The following is a 26490-nucleotide window of genomic DNA, read 5'->3' as shown; positions in this document are numbered from 1 at the left end:
GAGAGCCAGCTGTCTAAAGCAATTCTAGATTACAGTAGTGGATATAAAACTTCAAACTTTAGACGCACTGCGTGTATCCCTAGACGTCCTTAGTTGCCACAGGGGTATATTTTGGCTTGCATACGCTGGAGGGTCTTTAATTTCCTGTTTTGGAAGTTCCTCCCATCCACGTCTACTTTGTCCTTTGCTTACATAGCCACCCAGTCACTCTGCAACGCAAACCGTTCCTTACGAGAAGAGGAACAACGATGGGCCGTCCCTCAAAAACAAAGTGCCGAAGTCTGCTACATTTTTACATATATTTCGCGGAGATTGTTTATAGATATTGACAATGATGTGCTTAGAAGTGGCAAACAAATAACACAGCACGCAGACATTTCGGATGCTTCAAAACGTTACTGTATCTATAAAACATATTGTATAGAACATGCACGTTCTGTACTAGAAAATAAAGTTCAACTTTCAAAAAGCATGCTTTTCCTGCACTACGAAGGAACGTTAAAGTTCTTCAAAATTGCCTATAAATTATGGCACTTGTCCAGATAGACAAATATCTATTCGGTATCCGGATCAGACAGAACATTCAGCTTCAGTACAACAAACAAGATTGAATATTTCCTGCGCGCCATCTAAACATTAAATTGCTTCACTAACTCCGTCTCCGTCCGATCCCCTACTCGAAGCTTACCCTAGCATGCCCCAGGTTCTTGCCGACTGGCATCTAGTGATCCCCTCATATACATACGCAAAGCTCCGGGAACGTTTCTCGTGCTCGATTTACGACCTTCGCCGAATTGTGCGTAACGCATTGCTTGCAACAAATAATTTGACACGGAACAGGCGTGCGCACATACAGAAAGGCAACGTACGTGTGTATATTCACTCTCATTCAATATTCAGGTTTTTCACGAGTGAAGGCGTCCATTTTCTATGGCAGCTTCGATGCGTTCACCTAATTTCGATGTTATTTTCCCTATGTGTACTTTATACTGCATGTTTTTAAGCAATTAGCTACGAACTTCACACTGTACCTTCGTTGACCTATGGGAAATTATGACTTCCTGCTTATAGACATGTTCTCGGTGTGTCGGTCACTTTGGAACAGTTACTTTTCTTATAACTGTAAGCTAGCTTTTGTACAGATTATCTGGATTACACAGGAGCCAGCCATATCGGAAGTGTAAACAACACGTATCTCAGAAATCGATTCCTTCTGTTATCGACTAACCCGAAACAGGCTGAGTGATGATGGTCACCAGCATACCGCTTAGTAATTGCGTCTATTACGAAATGTACTCGATTGCCGCTTTTACCAGATATACCACTACACACTAGATACAGCCTGTTTATTTCGCTCTATACTCTATTTTTGTTAAGCGATTTACACTAGTATATGTGTATGTTTTCACTGCGCTGACCGCTTGAGTACCGCAATCGAACTTGCAGTACGTACTGAACTTATTTTCATTGCATGACCATTTTATAGTATTCGTGTGACTAACACATAGTACCGACCCAAATCACGCTATTCAATGTTTTACCTGAGAGAATCGTAGATGCTTCATTTTCTAGTTAGAGGATTCTAACATTGCAGTATATGTTTGTATAGACCGCAGAATATTGTGTCTGGAAAACAAGTTCTACTGAAAGTGAGTGGATGCAGGTTTAATTGAAGGTCACCCGGTCATGCCTCGCGGTCAGTTTAGTTTCTCCAGATTACTTCCCTACCTCTATGTCATCTTTTTCCTTTTCATACCTCTGTGACAGCCGTCATCGATTTTAGTTCGGGATAAATAAAATCCTATACACTAACACGTACGACATTCTTTTGACATCTTTAGCAGTCCTGTGCGAGAAGGCAGCGGCTTTAACAAAGGTGCAAATATTCGTCAGACACGAAATGTCGCCCATTGCAAGCCCTTCAACTAGACGACGCAGTGAAGTGGGCCACGTGTAATTTTTCCATTGATAGAGGGTCAGTCTCTTCGATTGTATTTATATGTGTGTTTTTGCAGGGGTAGATGTTGTAACAAGTATGTAAGTTGGCACTGTGACCGAACAAAACACAGAGACACGAGTTCGCTTGTGAGCTGGTAAGCACTTACTAGCTAGCAGAACCTGAGCTAGCCGATAGCAGCTACATTAATTCACCGAACCAAGGCGTTGATGCCGCAAGCCATCGTTTTCTCCGGCCTTCCGTCCGTTCATTTTCGGTGCTTCTGCAAACGGACGCGGACCTCTGTTGATTCCTGCCATCGCATTTTCTTGACGTGAAAATGGGTACAGGTCTTCTCCACACGTCTCGGAATTTCCCGTTTTCCCTCAGCGGTTGCCTCAAAATTAGTCAGAAGAGGGTTAGCGGTTTCGCCCCGTTTGCTAAAATTATCCCGTCTGCTGCCAGGCTGTCGGCAGAATCTCGGACTAGCAGGCTACATATTCGGCTCGACGGAATCGAGCCGGATAGGAAACGCGCCTGCATAAACCTCTTGAGCTCATTCGCTCACGTTCGAGTACACCTATTCGAAAGACTATTACAATGTTGCAAGCCATGATAATTGGCCGCTCAGGGGGGTTTTAGTTGGGGCGGGAGAAGCAGGGACGAGTGTTCGTCAGTTTTTCGCCTCGCACCGATGACAGTTTTCTTTCATCTGCTACAAGTGCTGCCTTATACTTCCGCAGGTCGGAGCAGCAGGTCGATAGACGGGTATCGGCGACGCACTAATAGTATTAATAGTAATCATGTCAAGCAATGGAGGCAAAGCGGCGGTCTCAGCCAGCAAAAGAACCTTTATCGACCTGACTCAGGGGCTCAACTTTGGGCTCAGGCAGACACACACATACACACAGAGGGCCTTGGCCTCTTTTATCTCGACGATGGTTTCCGTTACAGTACTGGGATAGGCTCAAGAGATGGCCGTCTATCACCGCAGCTGTTCCAGTGTCGACGCAAATGGTAGGGCTTCACTCAGGTTTGCCCCCACCATCACTGCCTCTTTCCACCTTACACTTGCGAAACTTATTTGTCAGTGGCCACATAAAGTAGACGCGGAAGGGAAAGCTTAAATGGACATACGTGCAGGCGTTTATGATCAATGAAGTACACGTTTGCAAGTGCAAGCGACATCCACACCAATACGTAGCTACTTTTACGCTTTGGCAATTCATGCCGAAACCGGATTTTCTTCTTAAGTGGTGGGCTGTGCGACAGGCAGCCATAGCATGGAACATCTGTGCTACTGGAGAACCTAGCGAAGCATACTGCGTACTCATTGGCTCTTGTATGCGTAAATGTTCAAAAATATCCTGGTTGATTGTTGTGATGACATACAGGGCATTACGACTCGCTATCGTAGCATTCGAAATACTGATATATTCACTGGTGTTAAACTCTTGTCATAGATGATTTACCACAATTGTTAAAAGACATTGAGTTTTTCGTTTATTATATTTCGAGTACCGTTTTAAGACATTGCTTAAAGTGTATTTATTACGGGAGCGTTATTCTTGTATTTAAAAAATCATTTCGTGCTTAGCGTCCGTAAACGGTGGCTCTTTACCGCGTAAAATCACATCAGACTAAGTCAACGTGTATACAAATGGTGAAAATTACCCGACCCTTGAAGATTCAGGGGTTTTAACTAATGTTACACGAACAGGGGGTGAATTAGGGTACCTATAAAAAGGAGTACGACTACATTGCCGACCTTGCTCTCTTTGAAATCTATCGATAGGTAACCGAAACAGCGCAGAATTATGAGCCATTGATAGAAGGGTACAGAAAAACAGAGATTTTTATAAAACATTGTTGAGAACTTCTGCATTTGCACATAACTAGAGAGGAGAGCCCTAATTTAATAATCATAATACTGACAAATCAGACCTAACCGGCTTTTAGTACGATACAATTGAGTTTATGCCATTGCAAACTGTAATTATACCTGAATACGATAGATACGTACCTCGTTATTTCAGTGCTCGCATATTAAAGCAAATGTATATTTTAGACTTTTTTTGAAATATTAAACTTAATTGTTATTATTAGAAGTTAGATATGTCTATTTTATATTCCACTCATAGATTTTTATTATAGATATAGGAGAAATCTACAGATTCAATACATTTGAAGCTTTAATAATTATGAAAATGCCCAACAAGCATTTGTACAGCATGTACAATAACGTGTAAGCTTGCAGCTAAGCTTGAGTCATTGGTGTTTTAGGTAACGATTCGGTCAGAACCTCGTCACTTCGGTTCAAATGAATATAAATTGCTAGATTTTTTCATAAAACTGATGTATATGCCATTGGTAATCATAGAAAATTTATACACACAGTCAAAGCAAACAAAGCCGTGTCCCATTATTATTATTCTAGCCGTTGCGATGTTAGTGCGATATATTATACATATCAATGTCCATATTACCCTACTACCTAACGCAGTTGTGCTTGGCCGGGAAAGCGGATGGTGTCCATCGGTGACGAATCTCGTCATTTTTATGAGCATACCTTCAGTGATCGGAAATAGGCGAAAGTCCTAGACATCCATTTTCAATGCAGTTATTTAAATGAAACCAGATTCTTGATGACTATTGATCATAGCCGTGGAATAGTTGACACGGTCAGCCTTGAGATTCAGCATACACTCTGTTTACTATTTAATTTCTGTGTTGTACCCTATTTTTAAATTGATGAGATGGCCACAAGACTAACAACAACCGAAATACTAACATCTATCAATCAATTTCACATCTCCGTTTCGAGATATAGTAACAGGTGTTCTGCTCTAACTTGATATTTTCGCTTTGGGGTGCCCGAATTAACGAGTGCTGCACTTTGCAGATTGGCACGCAGTAGACTGTATGACCCGATAACAACTCCATGGTTTTTCAACGATAGGATCGACGAAGTAATTGATACTATCTCGAATAGAGTACTTGAGCGAGGTGCGTTAACCGACATTCGTACCGTAAGGGGAAGTGAAAATAGAGACTTTTTTTTTTCGTTTTGACCTAATCGTTCGCCGGTGACATTGTTCGTTAGCAGTTTCTCAGGGGGTACACTTCACTGCCGCCCGTGAAGCTTGATGAGAGAAAGAAGCTTAATGGGCGCCCACATTATCTACACCATTCACTTAAATATAATGCCGAATCAGATTTTGACATTTCAAGTGCTTACGCCCTGTGTACGTTTAACGTTCTTCTTCTATCTAACCGTCCACGTTGAAATGAGAGACGAAGAAGCACCGTGTGCTCCGCGCATATAACCCCTTTCGCTTAGGTATTTCCTATTTCTGCTTGCACTGTGACTACCCTGCAATTGGCCTCTTTTCGTAGTTTCTTGTCGTTGAGAAGTCTTCCTTCTCGGATCCGGTTTCAGGCCAGAGAGGGGTTTAAACAAGGACCAATGGAGCAGATTTCTAAAGCTAGATATCCGAAGAGGGCAATGAATCGTGCGCGCCTGACCAGCTGCGCCGGAGTAAAGCGACGTCTAAACAGACTCAAGTGGCGCTAGATTAACCCCCCAGGTCCAATGTACGAACGAGGTACTCAACTAGCAAGGCAGAAGTAAAGCAGCGTTAGCAAGGAGCAGAAATAGTAGGAGATTCTGCGTCTGTAGGAAGCCAAGGAACAAGAAACAGCTAAGGAGAGAGGCAGGGAGCAAGATGGTCAAAAACCTCTGTTGTCCCCTAAGTAGACTCATTTCCAAATATATTGCACCTTTACTGCAGTACATTGCACTTGCGCCGCCTTATTGTTGCCTGGACCGTCTTTCCGTTGTGTCTCCGCCTTTTCTGATTTCTGCCCAGCCCCCTCTCATCTTCTGTTTAGACTTCTGTCTTCACCCTGGTATATGCGAACGTTAGCTTCTGCCACTGCTTCGCGCCACATCGACAAAGACATCGTTGCTTGGTTGACCCCGGCTTATGGAATCGATTGTCAGGGGGGTCTTCGTCCGTTTTCATACCGGTGGCCTTTACTACTGGCGCTTTTCGACAGTCCTTTTTCTAGCATCGTCTCCACTTCGACGGGGATCTCAGGTAGTGACCACGAACACGAACAGCACGAACAAACGGACTTCTAGACGAACGGAACGCCCTGGCCAACGTAGGAACATCAGAAACACCAATTGCTGTGCCGTTGGCTACGGTGGCATGGTTATGCTCTATATATGAGTACCCAAACCAGACGCGTATTCGTCAGCCAAGCAAGCGGAATTTACCTCTCTATGTATATCTCTTGAGCAACAAGGCTTAGAAAGAAGGCGACAGCAGAAAAGAGAAACAAAAGGAAACATTAAGTGACGTTTGAAGAAGTCTATAAAATGGGAAAGTAGGAAGCAGGTATGCAGCAAGCAACTAACATTTATACGGCAGGTTGTTTATTGTGAAGTGGGACGTAACGGCGCTGGTGATGTTGATGATTACACCGCTAACAGTCAGACGTTACTGCTATTGCTACAGGAACCATCGCCACTGCCATGATCCAGCGAGCAAGTTAAGAAACAAACCAGCCAGGAGTCGACAGCGACAAACCAATGTTTGTCGCTGTCGGCTCCTACTTTCTGTCATTTGCAGGCAAGATTTATAAAATTAGAGCCGGCGAAGCTCACAATGTAGCACCAATCGCTGCACTGCCAGTGTCCTTATCAACGCCAGCTTCTAGCAGTTTTGACGACACTCGGAGGCTCATCGTTCACTGGGATAGCGGGGCAACGTGCCTTCGCTAGCTAGTACCGCAAAAGCCAAGGCGATCCAATAAAAGTGCGAACACAACATCGAGGCAAGTTAGCAAACAAGGAACAGACAAACAAACGAAGGCCAAGGCTATTAGTGCCTACGAGAAAATCAAAAGGCCTGCATCTGCAACAGCTCCACGCCGATGCAAAGACGACTCCGGTATCGTAGAAACAATGGAAAAGGCAGCGCTGGTAGTAGAGAGGGATATGCTGCATCAGTTGCACTACAACCTAGGAAAGGCGCCTACATAACAAGCAATTTGAGCATATCGATAACCTTGGACGCTGTTGAGGAAGCGTATCGCACGGAACCACAATTCACTCTACGCACCGCCTGGGACAAGGGTCACGGCCTGCAAAGCTGGCATCACGTTCCTGTGAGACTATCACAGATGTGGCAGGCGAAAACACCCAGTTTAAGTAGTTAAGTAGGCAACGTCGACCTCGGGTGTTGTTATCTAAGGTTAAGCTTTGACAAAGCCCATTGTAGTTGTCTCGCTGCGCCGTCCTCTCGGACGAACAAGCGAGGAAAGATTTAAGCAGTGCTACCTGGCTCCGGTCGCTTTACAAAAGCTGCAACCGAATTCTTGCCCCGACCACAGAGACCTGCACACTTCTAACGCGCGATCTCTCATCTGCCCCATTATTAGAAGCTGGCAGCATCTCGACACCCACCTGAGCTCCTCCGCGAGCAATCTCCCTCCGATTAAAAAAAATTTGACCGGCGTCCGCCTGGCAGATGTCTAACTTGTCTGCTTAGGTGTCGTTCAATAATATTTTTAGTGCCATTCCAGTCGGGAGAACTAGCTATCGTGTTATTTGCCGAAAATTCATGAGTATACTTCTTCTGGTGACGGTTTTCGCCATTAAATAAAAGAGTGTCGAGTACAAGCTAAAGATGGCGGAGATAAGCCATTGTTGTTACCCGAGGACATAATGCGTTCATGAGCAATAGGCTTATTACGCGAATAGTATTACAGCCATTGCTCTAAAGCATAATGAAAAATATGAATATTTTAATTGATCTATTATAATTGTCCTACGGCTCGTTACACGTTCATAATGTCAATCAGCAATATGAAACACATCGATTCAAGGCAGTACATTCAATAATGTTATAATTATATATAATAGTAAGAGGACATTGCAAATGAAGATGCCCTCTGAACGGGCTCATTTGTGAGCGCCTGCGCTCGTTCTAGCTTCTTACTTTTTATCTACACTTCGAGAGCTTTTCCGACGTGCAGGTATAATCACTTAAAAGAATGGCCTGTAATTACACAGTGAACGCGTGTGTACGCCGCGGGCACGCACTCGCTGAAGTAGCTTCAGAAGCAGTAACAGCGGTCCGAGCAGGCATAGCGGCATGCGTTCGGAAAATGTCCTCGAGTGACAGAGTCGTCCGAAATCACCGCGTATGGTGGAAGGGTGTCTCCGTATTAGAGGAAGCACTCCGACCGTTCGAATTCGTGCAGCCACTGCTCTTCTGCGCGTAATTACTATCAGCACTGGAAATGAGCATTACAGCGATACGGGGCTCGGCTGTGGATTCGGATGGTGCGCATGATCAGGTAGTATGGCCGGCTGACGAACGAACGAGCCGTTCCGCTGTTGACGCTCTCAGAGACACCAAAGTTTCTTGGGAACGTTGGCCGCGCTGGGAGAGCTTTCTCCGTTAAAGTTTTCTGTGTAAACCCCTTTCCCTGTGGCACGAAATACCCGGTATGAGGCAGGTGGCTCATTCCAGCCAGTACGTCATGACTCCTCTGGGGTGCGTCTCTGATGAGCTGAATTAGTGGCACTCTATGTCATTCCGTGCGATCGCGCTCCCGAATCGCTAGCATACGGCTGTATAGACGCCTACGCACGCACAGAGACGAGCACAGATTCCTCAAGAAGAACAGAGAAACGAGTCGATTCGAGCCTCGAAGATGGCTGAAACGTTTGGCCGAATTCTCTATAGAGATATGCATTCTTAGCCGCCCTTTGGCTTCCTGCCCCTGGGCAGACGGCGGAGCAAAAAACGAACCGTCCCGAAGAGCAACAGGCCGAATCTGTCGCAGTAGGCACCTGGTGGAAAAAGAATCATCCTCTTTTTGAACTTATACATGACCCACGCGACTGAAGAGCATTTAATTTCGTGTGTGAAAGTAAACCTATTTAATATGAAATTTAAGCGATACATGTGTGTTGCTTTTTCTTTTATTTTATTTACAAGTGACGAAAGAAACCAATGCAGTCTAAACTACATATGAATATAGTTGGCATATCTAAACCGTATAAACTGAATTGAAAGTACTATTCATTTCATAAATGCTATAAAAAATTCTATACCTGCATTCGTTAGAAAGCTAAACAATGGTAGACTATGTCGAACGTTGCATCAGTTATCTTTAAATATTGTTCTTTTAGCGATTTTCTGATAATTAAAAAGTATATGTACACAAAAGCATAAAACTTTTCAATATCCTCTGATGGAAATACCAAAACATAGATCTTACATGTTTTATACGGGAAATGAAATTTTATTACACACCAATCGATAGATCTTACCGGATACATCTTTCTATAGCTGATGGCGATATTTTAATGTACAGACATTGCGAGGCGTTCTGGGTAGAGGAGCTTTCTTTCAACGCCACTCGACAGATCTCAACTAAGTAAGTAAAAAGCAGAAAATATATTCAAAATGGGTATTTTTGAATGGAAACACTGATGGTCGTACCACCTTATTAATGCAATGTTGGGATGAAAATGGGTTTTGAGCTGCTTTCCAATGCTCTTTTTAGTAAGTTTCCAAAAAATGTCGACCGGAAAGTCTATCGCTGAGTTAAAATTTGTGTAAAAAGTCTTCTTAAATCATTTTACTAAATATCCAATTATTGTTTAAGGAAATAGAAAATACTTTAAAAACCTCAAAAACGACTTCGGCGGAGTCCCGGAAACATAGATCGAATATGTCGACTGTAACTGTTTGTTAGCAAGAAATAAGTAATCGGTTCCCAAGGACAGGGCCCATTTAGTTTAATATGTGCGACCACTCGTTATAAAAAGAAAATAAACAATGAAAGCTTAAGTTAAGCGTTGCTGATTGCGTAAGGAATAGAATGAATAGATCCTATCAATTAAAGCACTTATCGAAAAGCCACCCTACACACGTACGCCATTCAGAAAGCGGTCGATGGACAGTCCTATTTACGTAAACGCCCGGAAACAAGGTGAATCAGCCAATATTAAAAAAACCCGGTAATCACATTTTAGAAATTTGCCCAAGAGCCAAACTATCACGACCGAGACAGCTCTAAAGTTGACTAAACCCCCTGACAATCATATCAAAACACGGCCGGTGAATTAACTGCAAAAAGATCACTGGCTAGATAAGACATGTGACTGTAGAGAGATAGCTGTTAGTTTATTCTATTTTTTACGATAGGCTGGGTGTAATATAAAAAAATAAACACCTCGAAGAGAAGTTCGTGCATTTGTTGCACTAATTTTTAAAAGGCGAATTCAAAAAATAGATGCACGCATGCCTGCACGCCTGTGTCTCAATTCAAGCGACATTCCCTGTATACACATACATTTTCCGAAGTGATATCTATTAAGTTAGTTGTCTTCATAAATTTTAATTTTTGGTAGTTAAATGAATATCGACGCGCCACAAATTCACTGAAAAACAACTGCTTCGCTTACAAAATTCTGTTACGCTCTTGAAAAGACTTTCTATATTTGTTTGTGAGATTGAGGAGATTTACACGATAGAAAAGGGGGACAGGTAGTGCGCTTTAGAACTAGTCCACTAGCGCCATATTGGAAATCAAGCTTGCGGTATTTATATTTTACCGCTTAACTCGAAATTTGATCTTGGAAAGCTCCAAATATGTCGTTCAGGTTTGCTCAAGTTTTCAAAGTTTTAAAAGGCGTTAAGAACCAATTCTAGTACCTATAAATACTAAAAGGCTAAGTAGAAAAATAACAGGGCTGCGGGGTTAGTTCCAATAGGGAAAAAACCGGGTCAACAAGATAAACAGTAATCCAAGAAATATACAAGTGCCCAAGAGCATGCTATTGCGATTATAATTCACTAATACATTATCTAATTATTATGTTAAAACAATACTATCCAGTAAGATTCAAACAGTCGCGTGAAGTTAAGTTTAGCAAAGCTAAGAACATCATTATTGTGTTTAGGTAGTGAAACCCATCTTATCGCACAAGATCCTTTTTTTTTTTACCGAATAGGTGCAATTAGGATTCCCGTTTTTATTTTATACTATCTAAGCCACAAATTAATTAGTATATTATTATTAGTACAGTCGATTTAGGAGATTAGGGGCTACACATATTGCTTTCAGCTGAATTGACTAATGTCCAAAATCTCTATTGCTAAAACGTATCTATTGGTCGAAGATTTGTCGAAATCAATTAAATGACCTCTTACGAACGTCGGCGTAACGACTAAATTGCGTGCGTATAGAGCTCACTTTAGCTGGTAGATGTTTAGTATAAAATACACAATTTATTTGTAACTTTTTTTAAACGTACCTCCTTTCACATTGCAACGGACTACAAATCTTAATTTAAGAAAAAAATCGTAGTTATATATATATATATATATATATATATATATATATATATATATATATCACAATGTATTTCGTCTGAAATCTCTTTTTATACAACAAATTTTGTACATTTTACCAAAAATCTGTGAGACACCCACTATCTTCAATCTAATGCCCACAACTGACCCTTTTAAATGTGTAAAAAAAATATGACCATAAGTGCTTAAACATCTATAATTAAGGGTTGGGTAGATGACAACTGTAGCAAAGTTCTAACCCGTATGTCTACGTGATGCACAGAGCAGCTAAGCCGCTATCTTTAGCAGTTTCTTCCTGGATCTTCTATGCGATGGGAAATTACGATCATTCCAGCTCATACGTGACACTCTATTACCCTCATCTATAGATTTGATGATCCGTACCCTTCTATTACAGTCACCGTAAATTGCATTGCCTTTGCAACGAACGCCGCCTTATGTTCAGTGTACTATAGGATTTAATATAACTATACTATGTATATAATTAAATGAAGGACATACGTTTTCATATGTAATAAAGAGCTATTACTTTTAATTTTTTTTTACACTCTCAGCTATTCTTCTTGCATTATATGAACAAACCCTTGGAATCACCTTCTTGAGGCACACAGCAACAAAGGTTTACCACCTACTAGCAATTTAATGTGGGCGGCCCTCACTAGCTTTATCTAAAGTTTTTTCAACAGACCTGCGGAACTACTGATCTAATCGCGGTTAAGGTGTAAAAGCCCTTGCGGCAGCCGAGATATATTGTTGATCTCCAACCAAAAACCTGTTCCTTCACAAATTGCTAGTAGCTACAAAACATGGAGACCAGCCCAGCTGTTCGAGGGCACCACCGATCCAATTACCGCAAAGGGCAAATCGGTTGCGGGCCAGGTCATCGTAGGAAACAAACCACCTTTAGGACAATCGTAGGTAGCGGTAGCGACTTCAGATCGTGGTCCACATCATTGGCAGCATCGAAGGACGCGACGACAAAAGGCTCAGTTGTAAAGGGCTAATGTCAACGATAGGAAGCTGACTGACGAGGAAGCCTAAATGTGTGCTGCGTGTGGGAAAGAAGCAATCATGTACTACACGAAATCAGCCTTTGGTCAACGACGTATTCCTTCATTTTATATACATTGATATGTATATATATATATATATATATATATATATATATATATATATACGTACAGCAGACGTGTAGTCTTCATTAGTTTTGACGAATACACTATGCAACATCACGGGGAAGCGTTTTTACCTTAATAGAAAAATTCTACATCAAACAGCTATCGAACTTAGTCGGATCTCTCGCGTCACAATGGCCCTATGAATGTAAGGGTAACAATACATTTAGCGTAAGAGATCTTCAATACAATTCGGTGCTATATTTAGGTACGGTGAAAAGCGCATAGTTAAAGAAACACGGCAGAGGAATAATTACACCGCTTCGTCAACGAAACAATCTTGGCCAACATTTGGTGCAGGACCTTGTATGTTAGTCTCGCAGCAGACAACTTTTATCGCCTCCTGTATCGTACTCCTCTAGCTGGTAGTCGACAGAAGGCTTTTAAAAAAACAAGCGAGCATTGATAGATGTCTGAACCGAAACACGAGGTAAACGTTTTAGTATTTCCTTTTTTCGTCTTATAGCCGTCTAGCTGACTAGTGTCACAACTTCCACAATTTTTACATAGCTTTCTATCCAGCGAATGCAGATGGGGCAAATTGTCGCCGATAGAGACATGAAGATGAGATCTCCGCTAGGAACGGAAACCCTGTAACAGTACATAATAAATGTTCAAAGGATAATCTTGATCAGGTATGTGCATGGATATCTCACTCTCCCGATAACCAAGCTCCATAAGATGGCCACAAACGATTGCTTTATAAGACGTCCCTCGTTTACGCTGGTGAGACAGCGCTGCATGTCGCGTGGGCAATACCACATAGTTTCACATTTTAATGAATCTATAGACGTGCAGTTATTTCTATTCTAAATATTTGCAGGTTCGCTGCAAACGCCATGGTCTCCATCGATCACAGTTACACGTGGTGCTCGCTCATGTTTCTTGTACTTTACTTGATCGGTGCCGCCTCATTTGGGGCACGTCACTCGGGGGCAAATATAGTCACAGAACGGTAGCGCAGCGCGACTCAGTTAAGCCTTCGTTTGCTATTACTTTATACGTTGTAATTAAAACAAAACGAAACCCACGATTCTGCGAGAAAGAAACTTTAATGAGATATCACCGATACATAGTTACGTCTTGGCCAGTATCATTTTGGTCGTTAAAAATTCGTCTGCGTACCTATCCATTTGAAGGAAAGAGAGATACATGTTGGACAAGAACAACGAAACTCTGCTCAACTGGGAACAAAGAACGAAAGACCGAGCTGGTTCACTAGGGTCAATATTTCCATCTTGTCAAGTGTTCCCTTTTATGAGAAATACAAATGACGACGGCTGTCGTCGAAGGTCAAGAAAAAACAGGTCGCCGCCGCAGCAATAGCAAGTACCCAATGCGACCGCCACCACCGATTTCATTGTTCAGCTTTTGCAAGTAAATTACATTAACGCACATAAAATTTGCGAGCACATCTCTGTTCAACAGTGAAGTAATGCCAGGACCAGGGTAATACTGTTAGCGGCGTCTGTTAGCGGAGCCGCTGCTGTTGTCATGGGGGTGGAAAAACCCGGACGACATTTTCTTGGTGTATCTACATCAACGAAACACAAAACGATACCTATCTATTCGTTATATCCGTGAAAAAAGTTATAGAAACTCTCAGATTACAATGATGAAAGTACAGAGATTGGATCGCTGCAAACGTTGAGTGACATAACGAACCAGCAATCCACTAAGCTCAGAAATGGGCTAGAGCGTATCCTTACATATACGTGAGATCATAGGAAAAATAAAAACCGGAGAGACAGGAAATGGGACCGATTGTACTAGTAACAGCGTGAAAGAAATAAACATAAGAACAATGTGAAAGGAAAGAGATTTTCAAGCAGGGAATGAGGGAGTTCGATCGTTGCGACCGTCTATGGGAGATTGGATCGAAAATCGTTATCTAGGTATTTAAATAGCTACGAGCACGGCGGTGGTAGGGGCTGAATCAAGGCGGGAGCAGCAGCAAGTGTGGCCAGAACATCGTCGAGTATAACGACGTTGATTGATAACAAAGATAGCGGAAAAAAGTCAGGGTAGATGAAACATTCGAGGACGCCACGGGGACAATAACGACGGCGATACGACGGCGGCAGTGACCCCGGCGCGGTGCACTGTCGACAAACATCGGTGGAAAAGCAAAAAGTTGGTCCCTCTTTTGCTTGTCCTTTTCCTCCGCGCCGCTTGGAACGAAAACTCGCACCAACAAACGGTTGAAGCACTAGGTGAGGACGACAGAGGGCGGGCGATCAGCATGACCTCGATAGGTGCCGCACTGATGCTGATAGCAAAAGGTACCAATTTCACAATGGTTGAGTAACGGGAGCCGGAATGGGGGCGGATAAGCTTGGATAGCTACGTGGGCGCGTCGAGAAGCGATACCTCGAACGACCAACCAAACAAAGGTCTTCTACTAACAAACGAACGATGGTAGCAGAAGCGATGGAAAACTTGGTAATACAGTTTCCTCGTGTAAGGTCACCTTCAGCCATCGAAGCTAGCTTAAAATTCGTTTCTTGTATACTGTCCAAAATAAACTAATTCGAAAGCTGCGATCATCTGATTTGTCTAGCCTCTTAGAAAAAATGTATTCCGGAAAAATTCTCGAATTAAGGATATGTTTACATTCAGCTAATTTAAAAATATATTTGCACTTTGCAGGAAGCATATCGAAATGAACAAGATACATTGTGTGCATACATGGCAAAGCGTTGTGCCTTCAGGAACATGGCACATCGTTAGCTGAAGAACATAACAAAAATCTGGGATATCTTAGAAGCAAATTTATTACGCTAACTCCCAAACGTGCAGACGCTTCGATATACAATTAATGTCTTGTAGACAACAGTTGGAGTGTAGAAAAAAAATGACGTTCTTATGAAACCACTCAGTCCGCCGATACAAGTCGAAAAGAAAGAGCACTGGCCATATTGTTGTTTGTTCAAATCGATCGCTGGACTCGGATAACATATGCTTGAGGAACAACATGTAAGACTTACATTGCAGCATATCCAATGTTTGTAACAATGATATAGAAACGTAAAAGAAAATTCTAAGTGAAATCGAAAAGCGTGTTACATAATACAGTGTGCACACATGATATAATAAAATTGTTCTACCTTTTTCTAACTGACCTTCAACGAACGTAAAGAACCTACGTTTTGCATGAATAGTATATTATACATTAAAAACAGAAAAATCTCAAGTGACAGCTAGTAAAAAAAATGACTCTTATTCAACTGGAAGCGGATTCTCGTGTGCTCTCACAGTGCTCGAGAGAATAGATAAATTTAGAGGCTCTCTACCATATGGTATATGCAATGCATTGTGGACTATAAAATGTACACATGCGATGTAAGGATGTACCATATAAAAATCTTTATCGCGCCTATATGGTTGCCTTGAGAACCTTCTGCTTAATCCTTTTAGCATGGGACCATACCGAACATGCGATTGATCACAACCCTGCTTTTCCCTACCTACTAAAAGTTGTTGCGTTCGAATTTAAATACGATTTTAAGATGCAATAAAAAAACAGGCCCTTCAACTGGTTACAGCCCCTTATTCACATGTAGATTCCTCAAGAGAGGGTACTTTAAGAAGATTCAGGCGCATAATGTGAGGGCCTGGCAGGAGCGGACGTCACATACGTTATCTATGCAAAGTCGTTATAATCAGAAAGTTCTTTTCAACCGTGCCATCTATTACCAACCTATTTTTCCTTTCTACTTGGTTCATTCATAGTAGGACCCAACCTGTTTGTTAAGAATAGCGAGATTTTAGGGAGCTTTTGCGCAATGCATAGTTTTACTGGTTTCAGTTGGCTAACTAAGGTTCCTATTTGAAAAAGGCATGCTCACCTTAATACTCATCTTCCCTTTGAACCAAAAAGGTGGTATATTTTCCATATTTGAACCATTTGAACTATTGTAAGACGGTTAACAGTTAACAAGTGAAAAATAAGTGATTCTTGTGTGCTACATATATTTGTTAGCGGATTGTTGTCTACACAAAAAGAACTTGTGGGAAGCAATGGTTTTCTTCAGCGCATGCGTGTGCTGGGAAATACTCCCCCCATGAGTTAGACCATCTGTTCCGCCATATTCAGTCAATGATTCAAAGATCATTCGGAGCAGATTTAAAGCAAGAATTCTACAAGCAGAAGTTGATATTTAACCTACGATTTATACTAGCCCAACAGCGAAACGCAGATACTTGGTGCACATCTGACACGCAGGAACACCCTTTAGCTAACTACTCAACGGCATTTACTGTTTTGCACCCGACGGAAGATGACGTCTCAAAACGTTTCACCGTTTTGCCCCTTTTCGTCAGGTTTTTTTCCCTCTGTTTGCCCGGTTAATTCAGGCGTGCGTCCAGGCCATCCGCTTACACACCCCTGCACGTCGCTCGATTGTAGTCTAATAACAGCATATGTCTCGGCTGAAGGACTCGAAGTATTATTATAGCTTCCATCTCTGCTAAAGTAATCACACTACTGAGCTATTTGTCAGAGTGCCTCCGCTGAGATACAATACAGTTTTTCAAGGAAGCGATTCATTTGCACGATTCGTTTTTGAGCTGTTATTGCAGAAGAAACCCCTAAGCATTGTTATCGCTTAGGGAACACAAAAAAAAAAAGGAATTCAGACAGGATCCGAGAAACGGGATCTTTGCGTACATATATGTTCCATGTCGGCTTAATATTTTTCACTATAACGACAATTATTATGCGCTGCGTTGCGCAATTTTGGGGCTCGTATAATTGTTTGAAGTTGATCTGTAGTTACTTTATTTAAAGTTGTACCTGTTTTGAACCACGAGCTTTGAAAACGCTTTACATGAGTGACGTGACGGTGATGATGAAAGACTTCCCGTTATCAAATCCGTTCGCCTATCCTTATTAACTTGAATCAGGTCACTGGACAGATTTTTCTTCAGACGATGTTGAAAAACGCCGCAATATTTAAATAATCAAGATGGAGAAACGACTAGGTTGCATTAAGATGCGCCCGCTGTATGCCCTATATTTCATACCCAGGATTGTGCGCATAAACATGGAATTTAATAGCGGTATATGGGTTTGAAATTCCTTTTTTTGACCTACGCTGCCCTATAATAGATATATGTTTATCAGTGTCATTCATTCGTCAGACTTCCTAGCTTTCAATTTAAACTCTAAAATTTAGCTACGAGCTAGCTAATTCTCGAGTCAGACTGTAGCGTGGTATTTTTATGCCGATACTCTCATTTAGAACTTTTGCATATTGGTACAGTTTTTGTAATTTTTCTGTTTAGTGTTTACTCTGTGGTGATTTCTCCGTGACACGAGCTGATGTCGTCTTATTTGTTTCAGTCTATCGGCTCACCGGCATCGCGACTAGCGTCAAGCCAGTCGGCTCACTTGAATCAAGCGTCTTCCTTCAATGTAGGATGACTAACATGATGCCATCATCGTGCCATAGATCTGAGCTAAAGTAAGCTGATATGTGATTTCGCCTGAAAGGAAAGAACTTCAGCGAACTCACCCTCCACATTGGGACTTTTTTTCCCCCTATTCTATGTATTTTTCCAGATGCCGGCGTGATCGCAAAATATCGATACTCTGTCTCAGGCTGATTCCACATATTTCCACAGCCAAGTTGAAATTAATGGGCAATAGGTGAAAATAGTCCGCGGGTGACACGACTGCCACTTGGACATAGCTTGAGTCGGCTTCAAAAGCTGCAGGTAAGCAATCGCCTAGTCATCTATTGTACAAGCGAAAACAGAAATACCAAATACGAACTTCAGCTCGCGGATCTGTTCGCTAGCCACGTATGAGTCGAAGTTCAACGTCCCGTAGAGTGAACAAATCGTTGACTTGAAATCAAGGAGACTACTTATCCTTGCTGTCTTCTGCATGACCTACTTTTCGCAAGAATATATTCCGCTTTTCTTCTGTGGGTACCCGTTAAAGGAAGAAGTGGTTTTTCTGTATTTTATTCTGGAGTCAGTCTATCACGATTTGAATTCATGGAATCAAGATGTGGACAGACGTAGCCTTATTTTTGAAACAAAATTATCGGTGAAAATAATGGCGACGCGGGTTTCCGGCAACCGGGAAGATTTACTGAAATTAGTTCTGGGTGTGGCCGGAAGGCTTAACTGAATTCAGCTACTAATAGCTTCTAATTTAAGCAATAACATGCCCTAACAGGGTGTTAAACTTATAACAAATAAAAAAATCAATATTATTTAGAAAGCGTAATAAATCATTCAACAACGAAACAGGTAGAATGCATTTCTACAGGAGATAGCGGGACTAAATCTGAAGCTTCGAAATTTTATTCATCAGACTAACATGTAATCTATAAAAAGAAAAAAAATATTTATTCGAAAACTATGCATCGTTTTGGCGCTTCTTGCTATCGTCGATTGCCCTTCACCGCTCGTTTAACGGCTATGGTGAACTATGGATATCTCCAGGAACGTGAAAAGGTTGCGATGTTGGATGTAAGGCAAAAAATATTGTGTAATAGTTACTTATCTTTGCACTGATAACGACGATTACTTGGGTTGATACTGTTAGTAGAATAACACTGCTTGTGTACTGTCGCTTTCAACATAATGATACTTCCAGTAGACTTCGTGTTCCTCCATTCTGCTAGTAACTTCGCGCCACGTAACCGTATCGACGGACCTAAAGCCGTCCTAGCTGGTAGAGTCCTATCATCTTGTCCACTTGCGGTCTACTACGGGACATCAATTGCCCTCGGCGATGGGCGTAAGCGAGGTCCTGTGTGTCAGATTGTTCAGACATCTTGCAATAGAGATGTCGAACAGAGGATAAGAGTGAAGAGGACAAATATGAAAGCAAGTACGATGCTGGGACCATTTCCCAGACAGTGATGGTTCCACTCCGGTATCTCGGTTAGATAAAGTTGCGCATCTGCGAGTATTTTCCTTCCTTGAGGATTCCACTTGTAGTTAGTCCATCTATGTATAACATTGTAGTTATTAACTCACATACAAACAAGTTTTTGACCCTTAAGATTATTGGCCAAGCTATCCAGCCGCAGCAGTACAGGCCACGGCAAAACGTAATAGTGATTGAGCCGAAAAGTAGTTGTCATTATGTTTGTTGCTTTGTCTACAGACATATTAGCCACGACTATACGAGCAAACTAACGCATTATATGTAAATGGTGTCAAAATTCGTTGTAAATTAACGTGCTAATGTCCATTGGTCCACCTTGAGACCGAGCTGGGACTACGCAATGGTGTAAAAATACCTTCTGACAAAATAAGCTTATTCTATTTTAAATTTCCACATACAGGAGCCTGGCTTCACTCCCAGAGGCCTTTTTTTTCGGAACAGTTAAACAAAGGCTGTTTTCTACTTGACTCGTATATATGGCAATAATAATTAAAAACGTTCATGATTCTAGAAGCTTTTTTTAATAGTTTACAGTTGAAACTCGTCTAGTCATAACCTAAGGAAGTGAACTATCCGAATGATCTCTAATCATTAACGTTATTCAAGCTTTCTTTATTGAAGGTGTATTAATACGTTTTTTTTTTTTTTTTTTAATAACGCAATTAACGCTTAAAATGTAGTTGGGTCAAACAAACGATCATATCATGATTAAAAAGTTCGGTTTCAATATGTACCCTAGTTCGTTAAAAACAGCATCAAATAGGCCCTTCCCTCTCTTTACGTCCAGTGATCCTCCATTTGTTTCAATAGCTACAATGGCATCTTTCTCTGCACGTGTGATGATAAGCATTGTGCCAAAGATAAGCCGGTCCGCTTGTTTTCAATATTGCAACAAGTCGTTGTTACATTCGTTATAGTATATTAGCCGTTATGAGACAAGGCCCAACTTGAGCCTCGAAAGCAAACTTACTATGCAAGTTAACAACCTGCAAAGCTCTATGCTATTTAGCTTAATTTCGTGCCATCGAACTGTTAGCGTCGTGACTGATATATAACGGAACTCTGGTATGAGTCACTGTGCCATCCCACACCAAGCGTCTACCTCGGTCATAGAGTACAACAATCATTTGACCTGGGCTCGTACGGACCCCTCGGGAGGAGTTTGTGATTTGTTCGTACATGGGATATTTGCCGGCCATAGCGTTAGCTTAGAAGAGCTGATATCCACGTATCGATTATAGCAATATTCTCATCGGGAACAAAAAATATATATCACTTTTAAACAACAGATAGACGAATTTTATTTATTTTTTGTTATACTAGATTGTTCCCGATTTGTAATAAGTGGTCTTGCTTGGCGGAATTATACATTCAGCAGATATGGGTTCTGGGTTGTTAAAAGAAGTCGATTGAAATGTTTAGCCCTTACATTTTAAATTCAGCATGACAGCTTCCCACTTTCAGTCGTTCGCCTTCGTGTCAACGTACGTTTCCTTCTTGTCCTTACCACAGTCCTAAAGATTAGATGAGATAATGGTAGTTGCGATTCACTGGTTTTGAAAGGTCAAATCCCCAAGGAACGACGATATGCCAAGAGTGCGGACCTGACCATGAATAAGCTCGAGCAGTCTCGATATACTTGCGGTCTACTTCTTGCGCGTGTACGTGAAACCGAGACTTACGCCGATGTCGACAGGCAATCATATTCTCCAGATTTACTTAGATGATGGCAATAGGAAGCGACACGCCCTAGTCGTATGGTTGCCCCGGTTGGTGACCTTTTTTGCTAGATCTGAGAAAGCCCACGAGACGAACAGTTCTATTCTAGCATTTAGCATCGTAGAATAAGGACCACTGCCAACATATCACGCGCAAAGAAACTATTATGTAGCTAGGAGAAAGCAGGCTTATTGTGGTGAAAAAGTCGGCCTACAAAATGAACAGAGATGGAATAAAAATAAACTAATAAATATGGGTATGTGAGAAAAATAAATTGCATTTTTTTTTTCGCATCGGTTTAAATCGCCTCAGTGTCGGTATCACTGGTAAAAATCTCTCACGGAGGTTATGGGTGGGGTGGGCAGATTTACGGAATGTGTAGATTAGTCTGCAACGATGATGATTCTCATTTCCGGAATCCTTAAATGTTCGCCGCTATTATTAATCGTCTATATCATTTGTTTACGTATTGAGCATCTGGGTTTAAAACATCTGAATAGCATTTTAAGTGGGATGTTTCAGAACTAAAAAATAACCAGCTCTACCCCGTCGAAATATTTGTCGTATTAATGGTGAGTATGAACACTCATAATATAGTGTCGTCTGAACTAAGATACGTTCCCAGAGGGCTGCTTCTGATCTTAATGAGAGGTAGTTCCATCCTGAAAGGAAACAATTAAACGTACGCTGCAAATTTCCCAGTTGAATCATTGCATATCGTTTCCTATCTGTGTCCTTTGAAAAGGCCGGCTAAAAGCCTGTGTATCATTTTTATTTTTACAAACAGTTCCAGCACAAAACAATTCGCGTTTTTCTACTTCTATGAACAGCGTTAGGGACCGAACTGATCCTCGCGCTCCACTTTGCAGCGTGCACATAAGCAAGACCAAGTAGAAGATCTCACTGATACCGACTTTATCCAAGTTCGCCTTTGACAATTTAAAGGAATCTTGGCCTAGTATCTCGTCGTCGATAATATTTATTGGTAGCAAATAACTAGTATCATCGAACTAGTTAGCTTAACAACTTTCGTGCTTAGTTTACGTTTTTGGGTGTACATGAAACGCTTCGAAACCCACCAAGATCCAAGTAGAAGATTGGTCGAAAGTGATCGAAACTTGTTATAATGTTATGTTCCAGCGTTAGGAAATTATTACAGCGACTCGGTAGGTGGAACTACAAAAGGCTGGTGATTAAAAAAAAAAATAGAAAATACGGAATACAATTGTATATCAATATTTATTCTATTTAATCACACATTTCGTTTAATATATCTCTCTTCAACAATTTCGCAATGCGACAGAAGGAAATTAACGAAAAAACATGTAATATCTTTTTATAATACGCGAAATAGAATTTCCGTTAGAACTGAAGATTGAAGATCAGTGTCAGTCTGACTAAAAGATAGTGTAAGTTTTTTGTATGCGCCTATATCATCTGAAATACTATGAAAGGTATGGTGTTCTGACACCAACAAAATTGAACGGTTCTTCAAAACTTGCGTGAGCTCTTTCTGAACAAACATCGTAAATCGCTGTAAAAAACCTAGATACCTTAAATAATTTTTACTGAAGTTCGTTCGTAATAACTTGCGATGTATCCGGGACACCCTCATGTTTCAAAAGTATGCGAAATATATATACGGATCATATTTGACGAATGGAATTGTACTTCAATGTGAACTTCAGATGATACTTAGAGGTATGATTTAAGCAGTTCGACCGTGCTATTAAATTAGTCCCATAGTAGACCTATCATGAAGGATGTCTCACGAAAGCTGGTCCGTGGCTGACCGAAAATAACATGCAACTCCAATGTGAAACTTATAAATGACCACTTATTCCAAAAATACCTGTTTCCATTCATACACTTATTCTTATAATACGCTTTTGTTCATATTATTAATATTAATCTAGTAGAATTGAGTTCGTTTTACATAAAGCTTTTTGTCATCTTCACACTTCTATTGTCAAAATTCAAGGAATATTTAAGTTACTTCGCCTTACTTTAGTAACTTAGACCAGAAAGTAGAAATTAGACGTATGGAATACATAGAGGCCCGCTTTCTTTTATGAACAGAATGCATTCTATAAAAGACTTTGCCATTGAAACTCTTAGAAAATAATAATATGCTACCCGACAGCTTCGCTCACTAACCAACGCATCAAAAGATGGCCCGACATTCCTAGGCAAAATGCTGTCGATAACTGCAATTTAAGGTAACATTGCTCCTTCTGCATAATCATAACGTTCCCCATCAGACCAAGCTTTTCTCAGTTTCTACCAGCTAAATACCTATCTCGTCCAGCAACGATTGTTAATTTGCTCAACGAGACAGCACAATAAAAATAATTTTACTGAGATACACTCAGATGGACCTTTCCCGGGGAAATGAAGAGTCGGACAACGTAAACGCTATTACGTTATAGTGAATAGAGAACCTCTTCGTTAGGAAACCATTTGCAGTTGAATAACTCTTTTTGAGAAGCGGCTTGGAAACTTAACAAGAAACTTCTTATGATTCCGGAACTAACTAGCTAACTGAAACCTGCTTCAATCTTGGTAAATTTGAGATGACACACAAATTACTGAATATATGGACGATGCACGATTGTCTAGTTTGCGATTATGTTTTTCGTTACCGAATTACAGAATTTTCATTGTTTGAAAGTCGCGCTCGAATTTAACTCTAAGGAATACTACCGATGACCAAAAGTTTTCCAAAACCTACAAGTTTAAATACAGCATAATTTCGAAAACAACACACTAACAGAATTAATTGTTGACACCACAAGATCAATTCTGCTATCTGTGGCTCTGCGGTGCATAATAGCCTGGACCGTAAGATCGCTGCTTGTGCCTGAAGTCGTCTTGTTGTGTCAGGCACTGAAGTCGATATCTGAAACTTCCTGAATTCCCTGGAGGGTTTGACGAGCAGCTTTGCGTTGGCTGGTACAATCACTGCTTGAACTGCCACGAACACAACGCATCAAGAATTGCTGCTATGAAATAGAAGCGAAAAACGGGAAGTTAATCAAAACTTTTTCTGGGTCGCCCAGTGCCAGCCGAGCGTCGAATAAATAGTTGAACTGGGGTGGGACAGAGAAATGCACATGCTCGGTGCTCGCTGATACGATTTAAAAATGGGCTGGAGAAAACCCCTTACCCCAGGAACGAATACAGACGCTTCTTCGAAAGCAATACAGGTTAAAACTTTTCTGAATATTCAGGAAACCCAGCCAAAATGCATCTGTATGTTTACGGACGCGGTATATCATAATGAAGTAAGGATAGGATAGGATAGGGCACATGAAAAGAGCAATTTCGAACTCGTTGTAAACATACGATTTGAAAAAAATCTTCATGGATAACCCGCCCCAGTCTATGGCCGTCGTATTATATGATGTACATCGAGGGATCCTATTTGGCATAAGGGTACTGTAATTTAGTACTGGTTCAATTACGTAGAGAAGTGAGTCATCTGAAAAGATGATTTTCGGTATAAAATTGGGCCTTCCTTGCAACTGCTTTTCGGCCCATGCGAAAAACGTACGGCCTGTACAATTTAACGTGTGACATAACTAGATTGTACAACAACGCGCACAGAGGTTTTTGGCCGCACACAGCAGGGAATGGCGCAAACCAAGCCGAATCACTACATTTAGGGAAAATCTAAGATATTCGGATTAACTAACATGGCTTTAGCTAGTACTTTCATAAACCACTGTACTATACGGATCCTTCATGAGTACCTAAGGTGCAAAGCATACATAGCGTTACATAAAACTGTCTATAATGAGCGTGCAACATATTTACAATGCAGTGTAGGATACCGTCGTAAACATTGAGCTGTTGAGAGAAAGTAGTTTTCCAACTGGGATCCGTAGCAAAATTTCACTATTTCTTGCTGATTTTTGGAAATGCTAGTTCGTCTGCATGGACTTTTTGAATACAGTGCAGGCACTTGACCCTATGCTATCATTCTCAATTTAACACACAGCTTCGTTTCCTTCTGCCCGTAAGGTATTTTCAATTGGCTGTCTCCCACAGGCACCGTTCCCGATTTCGGAGGTGTCAGTACCTAAACGCTAAAGGAAGTATGTTAAATTAAAATATATTGGACGAGACTATATTATGGTCGTGCACATATGTTTAATCCAAAAGAGAAACAAATGGTTTTCCACAAGTATGCCCCCCGCTACTGAGCTCGGTCTCAGTAACTAGATACATAAATATCTGCTTGACGTTTTGCTGCCAGGAATCTCTAAGGAAACCGTACAAATAAATACATGTTCAATGTATTACATAATAAGTACAATATTGTGCATATATTTAGCACTGTATTATCAATTCTATTCCGGTGGTAGTTCTAGGTAGCGTCTCAAAAGACTTCGCAAATCGCACAGGAATTTTTCACAGATACGTCTTCATTAAATATGGCGCCGGCAGTGCCAGGGCACGAGAAGTATTTTGCTTGTAAATCAACAGCAGTCATAATGTTATCCGGAAGTGCGTAAGCATTTGCGGTATCGATCTGCTCCGATCGCTCCGAAACACCGTCAGGCATCAGCTAAATTCCGTATCCTCTAAGAAGTGCCTGCTGTTGTTCCGCTGCAGTTGCTGCTGTTGTTGCTGAGACATCATCAAAAGCTAGCAGTGACGCGAAGTTCGGTTACAAGGACAACTCGGCAATCTTCATCTAGTCTTCATCTGCGTATGCTGTATATCAGGTACATTTGGAAACGCACTTCATCTTGGATCGAAGTCGTAAAACGAGATGTTGAGTACAATTTATTTAATATAAAGCCGTTAAGCAATTGAGTTACAAAAAGTTTTCAGAGTTTTTTTACGCAGCCATAGGCTTCTCAATAGAATTCCTTAGAAAGATAGACAAATGTTATTAGGAAAGCGGTTTTAACAGGCGTCTAGACCTCAGATCAGCCGCACGAGGTCACGAATCAGGACAGAACACGTGAAAAACAATAAACCAGAATAACAACATCAGTCAATGCTGCAATTATTTACAAATAATTACAAATAGACCTTTCAAGATATTCGATATTATATATTCTAGACAACGAAAACGGCTTTTGCATTCCTTATTATTTCAAGTTCTTAAAAGGCGGGCCTATGTCTTTAAAACAAAATTGCGATATTCAGGAGGAAATCTATTGAAAAAATATGGCGGCATAAATTTAGGAATATATCAAGGTAGCCAATACGTTAACTGATTCAGAGTTAGCTCCCGAAGCGGGTATTCACACGCCAGAGATGTCTGTCTTGTATAGACTTCATTGAGAATATGCCCCTACGGCCTGTGAGCTACCTGCTAACAGAATACAACTAGGCATA

The 26490-nt window shown here is 41.1% G+C and overlaps 1 protein-coding gene across 6 annotated transcripts in view; it reads left to right on the top strand.

Annotated features, from left to right (window-relative positions):
* The window catches only part of Schip1 (Schwannomin interacting protein 1), a 140620-nt gene extending 114478 nt beyond the window's left edge, over window positions 1-26142 (top strand). For 5 of the 6 annotated variants that reach the window (XM_086976889.1, XM_086976901.1, XM_086976883.1 and 2 more), the window contains one exon: window positions 15162-15653. In XM_086976889.1, coding sequence (XP_086833015.1) covers window positions 15162-15246 — 85 coding nt within the window. In that variant the 3' untranslated portion in view covers window positions 15247-15653. Of the gene's footprint in view, window positions 1-15161; window positions 15654-25755 lie in introns of those variants that run through there. The other variant, XM_086976896.1, reaches the window with a different exon arrangement.
* Window positions 26143-26490: the final 348 nt, after the last annotated feature.

This window comes from Varroa destructor, unplaced genomic scaffold (assembly GCF_002443255.2).
Source record: "Varroa destructor unplaced genomic scaffold, Vdes_3.0 BEIS01000001.1, whole genome shotgun sequence".
Lineage (NCBI taxonomy): Eukaryota > Metazoa > Arthropoda > Arachnida > Mesostigmata > Varroidae > Varroa > Varroa destructor.
The sequence above is the reverse complement of the archived record's forward strand: the minus strand, read 5'-3'. Positions and strand labels throughout refer to the sequence as shown.